This window comes from Trematomus bernacchii, unplaced genomic scaffold, assembly GCF_902827165.1.
Source record: "Trematomus bernacchii unplaced genomic scaffold, fTreBer1.1, whole genome shotgun sequence".
NCBI lineage: Eukaryota > Metazoa > Chordata > Actinopteri > Perciformes > Nototheniidae > Trematomus > Trematomus bernacchii.
The window spans coordinates 6,500,725-6,513,741 of NW_022987803.1; the positions used below are offsets into that span (position 1 = coordinate 6,500,725).

Consider the following 13,017-nt stretch of genomic DNA (forward strand, 5'->3'; position numbering starts at 1 on the left):
ATTAACTCAATTAGTTCATTACTACAAACATAATTTGCTTTAATATAAATATAAAATATATCTATACACACTGTAACTTTGACTGCATCTGTGAAACAAAGGATACAGGAGGATACAAACAGCTAGCTAATCAGTATGCTATGCTATGCATGCTACAGTAGCTTAAAACAAGTCGCTAATGTACCTTAGAGCTTGTGTTACACTGTATATGCAGTAAGCAGCTGTTGTAAATCAAGCTGAACAAAAAAGGCTACTTACCAGGTAACTTGATAGATTATTAGGTTGAAATCCTGTTGTTCCACTGCTATCAAGTGTTCCACTTCCAGGATGAATGCAGATTGCTCCAACTCAACATGCGGTCTAGCAAAGTCTGGGCAAGTCCAAGCGTGTGTTCAGTTTTGAAACTATACCGATGAAACTCAATAGATATAAGTTACTCTAACTTAGTATATCCCTATAGTTGAGTTAATGCAGAAATATTTTTTCAAAATCATTACATTTGTAAGTAACATTTTTTTTGTTCTTTTTCAGTTTGACTGACTTATTAAAATAAGTTGAGGTACAAAACTAAAAATGTTATGTTGAAAAAGTATATATTTTTAAGTGGAATCTACTATCCCCATGAATCGTTTTTTAGAGTGTACAAACACAGAACAACAAAAAATTCAGGTATACTGCTAGGAATGTAACGATGCATCGTGAATTGGTAAAAAATCGGTACAGATGCGTTAAGATTAAAATCGATTGAGCTAAAAAATGAATCGCGATGCAATTTCTTGAACGGCACAGGGCGTGAACTCATTTTGATTTGATTCGCTGGAACAGCAGTCTGGACATGATTGAACGCTATCTAGAACAACAACTTGCCATGGCAGCTGCTCTCCTCAGTGCAGACGTCCGACGAAATGCCCGTGAAATCGACACACTGGATAACTCGGACAGCCGTGATGCCGTGTAGTGCTGCCGGAGCGCACCGGAACGCTGCTTCAAACATTGCACTACCCATAAGGAGCTGTACACATGCCGCAATGCCGCAGTGTTTGCGTGGCTGTGTCTTTAGTTGAAAGCCCAGTGACGATCTATCATACTGATCATTAGGGGTGTAACGGTTCACAAACATTTCGGTTCGGTACGTACCTCGGTTTTTAGGTCACGGTTCTGTACGTTTTCGGTACAGCAGAAAAAAATGATCACAAAACATAAAATATTTTTTAGGGGTTTTTAATTATTATTAAACTGTGAATAATGTATTCACTCAAATAAATACAAAATATAATAAAATAAACATTAAGGTGCAGCATTTCAATGAACTGAAATAATCTGTATTTGAACTTTACTATACTAGTACTCACAAAACATAAAATATTTGTTTTGGGTTTTTAATTATTATTAAACTGTGAATATTCACTCAAATAAATACAAAATATAATAAAATAAACATTAAGGTGCAGCATTTCGATGAACTGAAATAATCTGTACTTGAACTGTAGTACTAGTACTCAACTATGCAGCCAGCTTGACATTAGGCTTGTCATTGTATTTTCATGTATTTTTTAAGAAAAATTAACTTGTCCACATTGCTTGCCGAAAGGTCAGATCTGCTGGCACTAACAATGTCTCCTGCTGTGAAGAACACCCTCTCGCTAGGGACAGAGGTAGCAGATACAGCCAGGTAGCGCTTTGCTAACATGGTAACATAAGTATATTTGGCGTTTGTAATAGCTTTGGCTCGGTCTGAACTTGTTGCGAGTGGTGGAGGCTTAAATGCTAGTGGGAGTTGGGTTTGCACTTCAGTCATTTTTCTTTTGGTACCGGTGATATTCACGTTCGGGTGATGCCTTTTCAAATGAGTGTGCAAGAAGTTTGATGTATTGCCAGCCGCGTAACCAATTTTAGTTGAACAATGCTGACAAACAGCTTTGGTTCGGTCCTGTCTTTGTCCGTCATCCTTGCACGTAACTGCGAAACCAAAATGTTCCCAAACCGGAGACTTCAATGATGCTGGAGGATTTTCGAGCTCAACTTTATCTGCGTTCGCCATTTCGACAGTTCCTCAAATTACTGACTAAATTTGAACGCATCCCTGTGACCAGCTCTCATAGTATGCCTCTCGTCCAATGAAATTACTTGGTTGCTCTATGACGCGTTGAACCCAATGTGAGCAGATTACACTGAACGCTGCGACGCAGCACCTGAGATTACTTCCAAAAAGTTGTTCACGTTCTCAATTTTTTACATTTAACGTTATATTCGTTCGGTACACTTCGGTACACACGTGTACCGAACCGAAGGGCCCATACCGAATATTTTCGGTACGAATACGTATACCGTTACACCCCTACAGATTATACAATAAAATAAAGCCATCGAAAATAATATGATACACAAGTACAATGGTCTCTGTGTTTCATTCAAGCTCGGCTCTGTGTGCATGTGCGAGCGAGCGAGACTCGCAGGGGCGGTTCTTGGGGGGGCCAACAGGGGCCAGTGCCCCCGTAACACTGACCAGGGACCCCCCTGTGGCCCCCCTTAAAAAAAAAGGTTAGAATATTACGATTTATTCGAACCAAATCAAATCAGAGACCCGGATGTGTATAGGAGATTACACTGTTCATTACCTTATAAAAGCAAATACTGTTTATGTTTTTTAATTAAATTGTCACTTGAGAGTGTTGAGAGCTGTATCCATAGATCTAGTCTCTTATACATACATTTCAAGCTGCACTTTATTTTTATTTTTTGAAGGGATTTTTACAGAAATATTTTTCAGTCATAATTTGTCCGCAGCTCATTCTGTTAAAAAAAAAAAAAAAAACTATATCGTGAACTTAAAATCGTGAATCGTATCGAATCGTGAGTTGAGTGTATCGTTACATCCCTATATACTGCTTCAAATAAGCCAAATCTTTGTAAGTGCTGTTTCAAATGGGCTTAACTCTTTGGGTGCTTTTTTTCGGGGGGGGTGTGTTGAGTTTAATAGTCAAGTACAACAGGTGGGTTTCCAAATTGAAGATGTGTAGACTTTTTGCTGCCCTGATGAATGGGGAGCTTGGTATCAATTTTGTGTTTGGCCAATTGGCTGATGTAGAGTGCACGTGCTGCACTGTAAGGTTTAACCATGTCCTGGATATAGAAAGGGCCTGATCCATTTACAGCAAGGTAGGCCAGGACCAGTGACTTGAAGTGGATTTGGGCAGCGAATGGTAGCCAGTGGGTGAGGGTGAAAAAACAGGGAGGTTAAAGCCAGTCGTGCTGCTGCTGCATTCTGGGAGAGCAGTAGAGGTCGGATGGCACTTGCAGGTAGACCAGCCTGGAGGGAGCTGCAGTAGTGAAGGCGTGACACATGTTGAACCTGAAGTCACAGAGCAACAGGTTGGAGGAAACAAGTGATGAAGAGAACTGGAATGTGAAGAAAATCCAAATGTGGCTGTCTTTTTGTCAACAAATCATTACATTACATTTCAATGCAACAAAACGAGTTAGCACCTCTCTCAGTGCTTCTTCACATACCTTCTCAAAGATTGAAATCTTTATTAACCTGTTTCACGCCTTCCCCCCGGTACCGGGCGGATAAACGCGTCATTTGCAGGAAACAACGTCTAAGGAATCTTAATATTGAATAAAACTATGAATGTGTTATATCCATGTAACGGGAAGAAACTCAGCTAACTGATCTTTTTAATTTTTCTTTTAAAAAAAACCCCACAATGCTAGCACTCAGCCTCTGAATTAGCCTCGATCGAAAAAACGGGACCGACAAAGGCACATAAACTCACTCAGAACTCCCTTATTACTTATCCTAGATGCACAACCAAACACTATTTTTTGGTGTCCTGGAGACACTGAATCTAACGGTGCCCACCTCAACACTCAGTGATAAACATTCGCGACGCTATCAACGAAAGCGTACATCATCACATGTGGAGCCAAGAAGCTAAACATATAAATATGGCTTACCTTGGTCAAAAGTGGTCTTCAATGGCATTAAAACGATAAAAAAACGATGCTGCAGTTAATCCATAGGTTCATCCTATGTGTCTGTGCCTTCTTTGAAATTATTTCTGATAATCCATAAGCAATACAACTGCGTTTTAGTTTCCAAACTCCAGAAGGAGACATTCCTCCTGTTTAGTTTCGCTTTCCACACGCGAAGCGGCAACATTTTTTCTTTACAATGTGTGTCTATGTAGGTATCCTCCTTCGATTCTATTGGCTCTAACGGTCACAAGGGTATGTCAACCAACCAGATCGAGCAAGGGGGGCCAGAGATAGGTCAAATCCACCCAAATGACCCCAGATGGCCCAGTTTTTGGCTAAATCTCTCTAAAAAGGTCAAATTTCACTTGTTTTGCATCAATCTTGATACAGGGTACTTATTATATGTTGTACTTTGGATTCCTAAAGCTTTTAGTCTACTAACCCATCATCCAAGGGTAGTTTTCACTATCTGTAAAAAATAATTTTTGGACGGACACTATAATTTACAGTTTTTTACTATGTAAAATCTGAATTTTCTTTAAAATAAAAAACATTTATATTGATTCTGACACTTCTACATCCAACTCACAGGTTTATCATTACTTTGAGAAAAGATTATTAATTTAACCCTTTTAGAAGGGAAGATATGGTCATTTGTTCTGGGAATGTCATTTTCGAGCCTGAGACCTGAAAAACAGGCTCAGAGTGGAACAGGTTAAAGGGTTACAAATATTTTTGAATCATTTTCAAATTGCATGGAACTGCAGAAGAAGCAATGCTCTCATGGTCAGCGTCTGTCCGATGTACTATTTAGAAAAAGGGTACATGGTGAATGTATTATGGTTATGAAAACAGCCACATTCAGCTACTAGCATGGCTGTTGACTCTTTTATTACTTAATTACATTTTAATAAAATGTAATTAAGTAATTTTTGTCTGTATCTATTTTTTTTTGTTGGTAGGTCTTTGTATTGCATCATCTTATGGCTGTTGAAGAAATAAAACAGATATTGACAATAAATAGTGTATTATTTGTGTCGTATTATCTCAACATAAACACTAGCCATTTTGTTAAAGTATTGAAAAAAACCTGTCATCCTGGTAATATATGTATTTAAAACAATGAAGTGGCTCATTTATGTTTTCGTTTTTGAACAAATGAGGGCTAAAACAAGGGATAATAGGGATAATTGCACTTGTGGTGGTGTTGTTTCACTTTAAATATGCTATGATAACATGGAGGTATGGATCATCTAGATTCTGTGTGTAAATAACACCCTGCATTCTGAATGCTGGATTGCTGGTTGGGAGACATAAATCAAATTGTATTTATACAGCCGAATATCACAAATTTGCCTCGGGGGACTTTACAATATTTACAGCATACGACACCCAAAGAGAACCTCCACCCCCTGAAGACAATTAAAGGTTGAGAAGAGATATATCTCCAAGGACGGATATTTGTGCTTGTGTAGAGAATAAACAACACAAAACAACAATAAAATTACAATATAGAAAAATGATAATGTGAACATATACGAAGAAAGATTGATCCAGGTGGCGCACCAAATAATGACAGTGTCGTTAAGCAGGAGGCATGATGATGTGCTTCGACATTCCACGTTGTCTCTTTATTTGTACTGATTATAAAGTCCTCACTTCTTCTCCGCTCTTCTTTCCAGATCACAGCCTTTGATGAGCTCCAGGCCGACTTCAAGGTGCCGATCGATCAGGGCAATCCACTCCATGCGGTACGTTTTCCCCCCGATGTATTTTCACCAAACACTCTTTTTATTGTCTTGGTTTAATATGTGGATAGCAATTGTAGGCTTATATTGAAATCTACTTGCTAAGACAAACACACATTTCTCTGCCTCACTATTTGTCTTCCCCAGTCTACATCCCCATGCTTTCTCTTTCTCCATTAATTTTGAATCAAGCAGCTGGCAACATGCTGGTTGTGTACGCCTTCCTTTCTTCTGTTCCTGGCTTAAAAGCAGACTCCTGTTATAGGACTTGAGGCTACAGCATGAAGTATGAATGATAATCTTTTGCAAACATATTGTTGAATCCAAATATAGATGAAGTAAAGTGACAAACCAAATATAAACATGGGATCTACAGTTGGTTTCCAAGCCAAACCATCTCCACCCTCGCAGCTCGAGACTCAGGACACAATGTCCCTAAAGCTGTCTATATTTTGGCAATCTGCATAAGCAGGGGTTAAATTGGGCCAGGGCTGTCTGGGTCTCAGCCTCGGCACATAGACAATCTCTCCTACATCATTAGGCTCACGTGTTATAAATAAAATGCCTTTAAAATGTGTACTCTGCTAAAGTGGCCGACCTGTGCAAACGTGCTACAACGGGCCAAACAACTTCCAATAAGGAGAAACGCACTGCACTTTAAAAAAACAATCACAAATGTGCCAAAACACATGGAAATAAAGAAACATCTTCACCAACTTGATGGAACATGCAAAGCATTTAATAAAATTGCTACATAAACTAAACGCTGCAAATAAAGAACACTGCAAGAAGTTCAAAACACAACGGAAACGGGGACAATGCACACAGCTGGGACCGGAGCGCTTATTGAGTGTTCTTTTTATTTGCAGTGTTTTGTTTATGCAGCACTTTTAGTAAAAGCTGCGCATTTTTCATAAGTTGGTGAAGGTTTCCTAAATGCTGCGCATGTGTTGTCAAGTTAGTGAAGATGTTTCCTCATTTGCATGTGCACATTCGTGTTTTTATATTTACATTTTTGTAAGTACAGCGTGACTATCCTAATGGAAATATTTTGGGTTGTTGTTGGTCGGGTATAATGGGCTTGTTCCCTGTTCTCCCCTCACTCGCACCTCGCTGCTGCACGGAGCGGTTGAGGGGGTCTGCTGTGATGTCAGCAAACTATCCGACCCCGTTAGTAACACGGAGCTCCTCTCCTTTACCGTGCTTTCTGAGTATACGCTGGCTTATGATCAGTGTCAACATCAAATGTGTTTACAATAGGGCAGTCAATCAATTAAAAAACATCATCTTGATTAATTGCTCATTTCCATAGTCAACTCACGTTTAAGTTTTAAATGTTCCTTAAAGGGATATCTTTTTAAGATGTTGTACTCTCAACATAGAAGAATACAAATATGATGTTTTTATGCTTTACACAAAAGGACTATTGTCTATTATTATCAGTGGCGTTTTTATATGTACAAAAGTGGTGGGGCACGAACAACTTAGATGTGTATATATAAGCTTCTGGTGCTTTTTTAAACACGTAAACAAATAGCTGTAGATCAGGGGTCACCAACCTTTTTTAGGATGAGAGCTACTTTATCAAAATAAAACAAGTTGTGAGCTACTTTTACTCCTTTTTTTTTTTTTTTGCAGTGTATATAGTTAGCACATTTTAACATTATTATATGCTTACCTTTAACCTTTGTGTGCTGTTTGGGTCTGTGGGACCCGTTTGCAGTGTCTACTAAAAGAAAATGTATGCAATTTAATTATTTTAACCTGCTTTATTTGGGGGTGGACCTCTCCTCCTCTAGGGGGGTCCTCACCTGCAGTGAAATGCATCAATCTGGAGCACTTTGAGCACAACATGAATTGATGGATACAGCTCTCAACACTCAGATGAAAGGGAGCTGTATAATTTTCAATAATCCAAACATCTTTAGAATATGATCACAACCAATAACAAATAATTTAAACTTGTTTATTCTTATCTTATGTTACCTAGTTAGCATTCTTTCTTTTTATTTATGCATATTTGACTAATCACTCCCCTTTTAAACTGTTTTTTGTTTTTTTTTACTGTCCTATACACATTGGAATGATTTCTTACTTTATCTATATTAAATAGATAAAGGTGTGCTCTCTCTCTCTCTCTCTCTCTCTCTCTCTCTCTCTCTCTCTCTCTCTCTCTCTCTCTCTCTCTCTCTCTCTCTCTCTCTCTGTCTCTGTCTCTGTCTCTGTCTCGCTTGCTCACAGAGGCTGTGAGCTCCTCCGTGGCGATGATGGCTTGCATTAAAAAATAATAATAAACATATTTGTAAAGTGGGGGGACACAAACGGGATTTCGAAAAGTGCAGGGGACATGTCCCCCCTGTCCCCAGTGGAAATTACGCCCTGCGTGTGTGTGTGTCAAGTGCAATAAATATATATATGCAAGTTGCAACACACACAGAGTAAAACTCTGCCCCTCATGTGCTGTATAGGCTGGCATGATAGGCTGTGTTCAATGGGGCTGATGTGTAGATTCTGCCAGAAGGAAAATCACGGTCACACTCCTTATGAAGCGGGGAGGTGCCACTCCACATTGCTTTTCTTCCCGACTGCAACGCTGGTCCCGCAAATCAAGCAAGAACGTGATTGGTCCATATTCATTGTGGGGGTGGGGGGAGGAGGGGTGTTAGATAGATATAGAGTTGTAGTAAGTAGACAGAGTTCGCTATGATTGAGGTTTCGTTTATGCATAGGGTAGATTCTTTTAATTACATTTCCTTTTTTGTTTTGTGTATTTTTTACATTTAGGATTTGCTTCGCGAGCTATTTTTTAGAACATGCCCGGCGGGCGACTCACGTTGCCCCTGCGGGCGACTAACTGCCGTGTTGGCTGCTGTAGGCTATCCATGGTTCCAATAGAGAGAGGGGGCGGGGGGGGAGGTCCGGGTATAAGGAAAACACAGAAACTCATCACCGAGGTCACAATATCAATCGATCCAGCTGAGCAATAGCCTGTAGGCAAAACACAGAAGATCAACAAAAGATATGACATAAAATGAACTTACCAAAGCTGAAGTAGATGGTGGACTTCATTCATTTTCTTTCCGTTTTACTGATTTAATTGCTATTCGCTCCTCTCTCTCGTCTCCTCTTCACTACAGGGTGAAAACTACACTTTTCGCGGCACACATACTTACAGCCAATGAGCTCTCTGAATTATGAGATGACGTTTGGTAGGTATGCCAGCACAGTGCCCCTATGGTGATTATTTTTTTTAATAGAAAAATACTCTGAGCATGCGCAGTGTAGTTTTTACAGCACCCATTCACTTAGACAGTGAGAGAGAGGGGCTAGATCGGGGCTTGACCCACGTCGCTCAAAACGGCTCAATAGGCACACTGTAGCTGAGTCCTGCATTGGGTCAGGTACCCGACTGGTGACCCGCAAAAAAAGTGATTCGCGGGTGGTATTTTTTCAAATGCTTTTTTCCGGGTTCGGTTCTGGGTAAAACAAAGATGATGCGGGTCGGGTCGCGGGTGTTGCATAATAAATATATTAAAATAATAATAATTTAATGTTTAAATCCTCAGACCTCTCCCCCGCGGGACCGCGCATAATCATAACCTCTGCAGCGCATCAATCTGCTGCTGAGCGCGCCACATTCGAAATGGCTGAGGTGAAGTGGAGCTCGGAGGATACAGCATTTTCAATAACACTTCCTCAAGAGCGAAATCCAACATCTGGGAGACTTTTGGCAGGGCTGCCAACACTCGCGCATTGAGCGTGAGAGTCACGCAATTAACCCGAATCTCACGCACTCACGCCACACATGCCTTTCCTCACGCTAAGTTTTCGTCCAAAATAAATGTATATAAATATAAAAATAAAGTGAAGGAACAGCAAACCGAGCGGTCTACGAAATGAGACGGTCTTCTGGCTTAGTTCAGTAAAGTTGGAACGATATTGGGAGATTCGGATTTCACGGATCAATAACTCAAGAACAAAACGTTATTCAGACACAAATGACGTCTCCTAAGTACCGTGGTAAGGACAACGAACTACAATCACATTTTGATCAAAAAAAGCCAATACGCGCCGTCCTCCGAGCTGGGCACATTACATTGGTCTCTATCCGCAGCCGGAGAAGAAACGAGTGCTCAGGGACCGTCTGTAAAGTGCAACTCCGAAAAAAAGAGAATACAATAATATTCACTATTATACAGTATATTACTACCAAACTCACTACACACATCAATAGTCTCCTGTGTGTCATACTACAGCAAGGAGTTTGGAAGAATATGCTTTTGAATAATTTTGGGGAATATTTATAATGTAAAATCTTCAATAACTATGGCATTATCTTAAATAACTTTACTATTATACAGTATATTTCTACCAAACTCACTATTTGCATTGTTGTTGTTAGCATCTGGTTAGCTAGCTGCGCTAACAGATATTAGAAGCTGTTTCTAAAACAAGGAGAGGGAGAGCTCTCTGCTGTCAGACTGAGAGCGATAACTACAGCTCAGTGAGGTAAGGGACTCTCTCTGTTTAGATAGTTCACTTTAGTCTAGTTATCTCAGTGGGTCTCAACCGGTTTGGTCACCATTTATGAGAATAAATGAAAAACAGTTATGAAATACTATATGACAGTAAAACAAGAATACAGTTTAAAAGGTGAGTGATTTGTAAAATATCCATAAAGAAAAAGACAATCTGTGTACAGTTCTGTTTCATATGGGTGTTGAAAGATGTATCCATACATTCATTTTGCTCTCAAAGTGCACCAGGTTGATGAATTTAACTTCAATAGTTAAAAAAAATCTTCCCGGGGGAGCATGCCCCCAGACCCGCCTAGAGGAGGTGAGGACCCCCCCCCCCCCCACTTATAAAATAGCACTTGATTGTAAGAGTCGCGGGTACACTGTGTATGTGCGTATTCCACTGTAGCGCCGGTACATTAATGGGAAACCCTAGTGTGTACATGTTCAATACATTTGTAACACTGAACACATGAACGTTTATTTTTTCGGTTCACCAAAAAAAAATCACTCCAAGCTGAACTCAAATGTTGGCAGCCCTGCTTTTGGTGTCATCCTAGATGGAGAAAATAACCAACATCCCACGCTTTTTGAGCCAAATATACAACTGTGTGTGTTAATAATTGCACGTTTTCACTGCTCATATAGGATATGCGGGTTCGGGTCGGTTTGCGGATCTTGTGCCGACGGGTCGGGTCGGTTTGCGGAACTAATTGGCAATATGTGCGGGTGGCGGGGCGGGTTCGGTATTGCACGTCGCGGGAGCGGGTCTTGAAAATCAGACCTGTGCACAGGTCTACTGTAGACACTAATTAGAAGAACACAGACTAAAACAGCAATGTACAGACGAATCAGATGATTAAACATGATCTTAAAATATATTTTAAGATGTATTCTTTTTGCATTTATTTGCATTCTTTTGGAATTCTTATTTGAATAACTTTCTGCTGACTGTACCTAGTGTACCTGCCCCTAATGACCAGTTGCCACTGATTATTATTGAAACAATCAGGGACGTGCACAGACATTTTGGGGGGCGGGTGCTCAAGTGAGAAAAAGGGCACTTCCCATAATCATTTTATAAAAAAATGTTTTAAAACAAAAAGTTAAATATAGTTGCACATCTCTGACTTACTGACCAATTTCTTTGAATACCCTCACACTCACGCAATTGTTTAATACTCAACAGACTTCTAAAAAATAATCAGCTAACACAGAGACAATGGTCTTCTTTAGTATTCACAATGCACAAGAGCAGACAACAAACTAGTAGAATTAATAGTTATTAAATGAGCAGCCAACAATCAAAATTATGAAGTTACTGTTTAAGGACATTACAGGCAAAAAGATAGTTTTTTCATGTACTTGTTATTTTGGTCTATTTTGCTTCCATGTTTTCTTTCACTCTAATGGAAATAAAACTTCCAAGAAACACATATAAATGGTGTTCGTTTTACTACCATGTCTGAATTCATCTATAGATTTAAAGCTAATCTGCATTTAAACATAACATTTCAGGGGAAAATACTGACTTGACGTAAGTAACTATCTGGGGAAGTTGTGAGGTGATGTGTTTTTTAGTTTTATCCTTTTCACCTGCAATACCTTGGTAACTTCATGCAAATTAGCGCATTTGAATTAAGCCTAGTTAACGCCTAATTTGCATATCAATGTGGCGATTGTGATGACGTTATTAGATACTACACATTTTACTGTATTCACTTTAAGCGTCTCCCCTTAAGTACAGTACATTAGCCTGTATGCCCATGATAAATTACCTTAGCTAAACCTTGAGGTAACTTATCCATTAGCTAGTAGCCTACCTAGTTAACTATATGTGTTATTGTCTTTTAGCTAATTAGCTGTAAACTCGAGGCACTCGCAGTTTAGTAATTTGTTCATCACCACTCACCTTCAAACAAGCCAAGAAAAGCCGGCATAACATGGGACAGTAAAGTGGGAGGCGCTTACACCTGTCTGTCTGAAGTGACTGCCGATGACTTCACCGCTGTGCAGGAGACGGGGAGGGAGGGAGGGTAGAGAGAGCATCGGAACTTCACAGTCTAATCTCCCGACCTGATATTTTTATTTTGTATTCAATCAATATATTTTTGGAAAGGGAAACTGTGCGATATATATATTCATTTATTAGACAATAAAAAAAAGCACCCCATAAAAAGGGCACTTTCTCTGGAGGAAGAAAAAGGGCAGGGGCTCAAGCCCACTTTGATGTCTATGTGTGCACGTGCCTGCAGGCTGGGCTCTGGTTTCAGACAGAGGGTAAAAAAAGGTGCTGCAGCACAGGCAGTATGAGAAAAATAAAGAGCTTTTTGAACATTAAAGCATGGAGACATGTCCCAGTAGTGGCACAAAATACAAATACGAACCTGAAAATCTGCATAATAAGTCTGTTTTACGGTAAACATGAACATATCAATACTTAGGCTTAATATACTTTGACAAACTTTGACAAACTTTGAGTCTCTTCGAGGTATTTCTCCACTTCCTCCAACTACACGACAACTTAATAACCTTCCACTACTTTGTCACTCTAAAACTCTCAAAGTGAGGAAACAGGCGAGTGTGTTCTGCTTCATCACACCTCAAAATTGCTGCAGCAGCTATCAGGAGAAGTGGTGGAGAAAGATGTACATTAGCTTTGGCCAGCATCGAAGGCTGCCCCGGGTGAAGTTGTTTGAGGATTTGTTCCTTTTAAATCCCCCTCCCTCGAGTATTTGGGCTTTTACTAACACGGTTGGCTGTTAATAATGCAT

The 13,017-nt window shown here is 39.8% G+C and overlaps 1 protein-coding gene across 3 annotated transcripts in view; it reads left to right on the top strand.

Annotated features, from left to right (window-relative positions):
- cnih3 (cornichon family AMPA receptor auxiliary protein 3) overlaps positions 1–13,017 on the top strand; it is a 110,521-nt gene that overhangs the window by 16,919 nt on the left and 80,585 nt on the right. For all 3 annotated transcript variants that reach the window (XM_034150672.1, XM_034150673.1, XM_034150674.1), the window contains exon 2: positions 5,661–5,729. In XM_034150672.1, the coding sequence (XP_034006563.1) occupies positions 5,661–5,729 (69 nt within the window). The remainder of the gene's footprint in view (positions 1–5,660; positions 5,730–13,017) is intronic.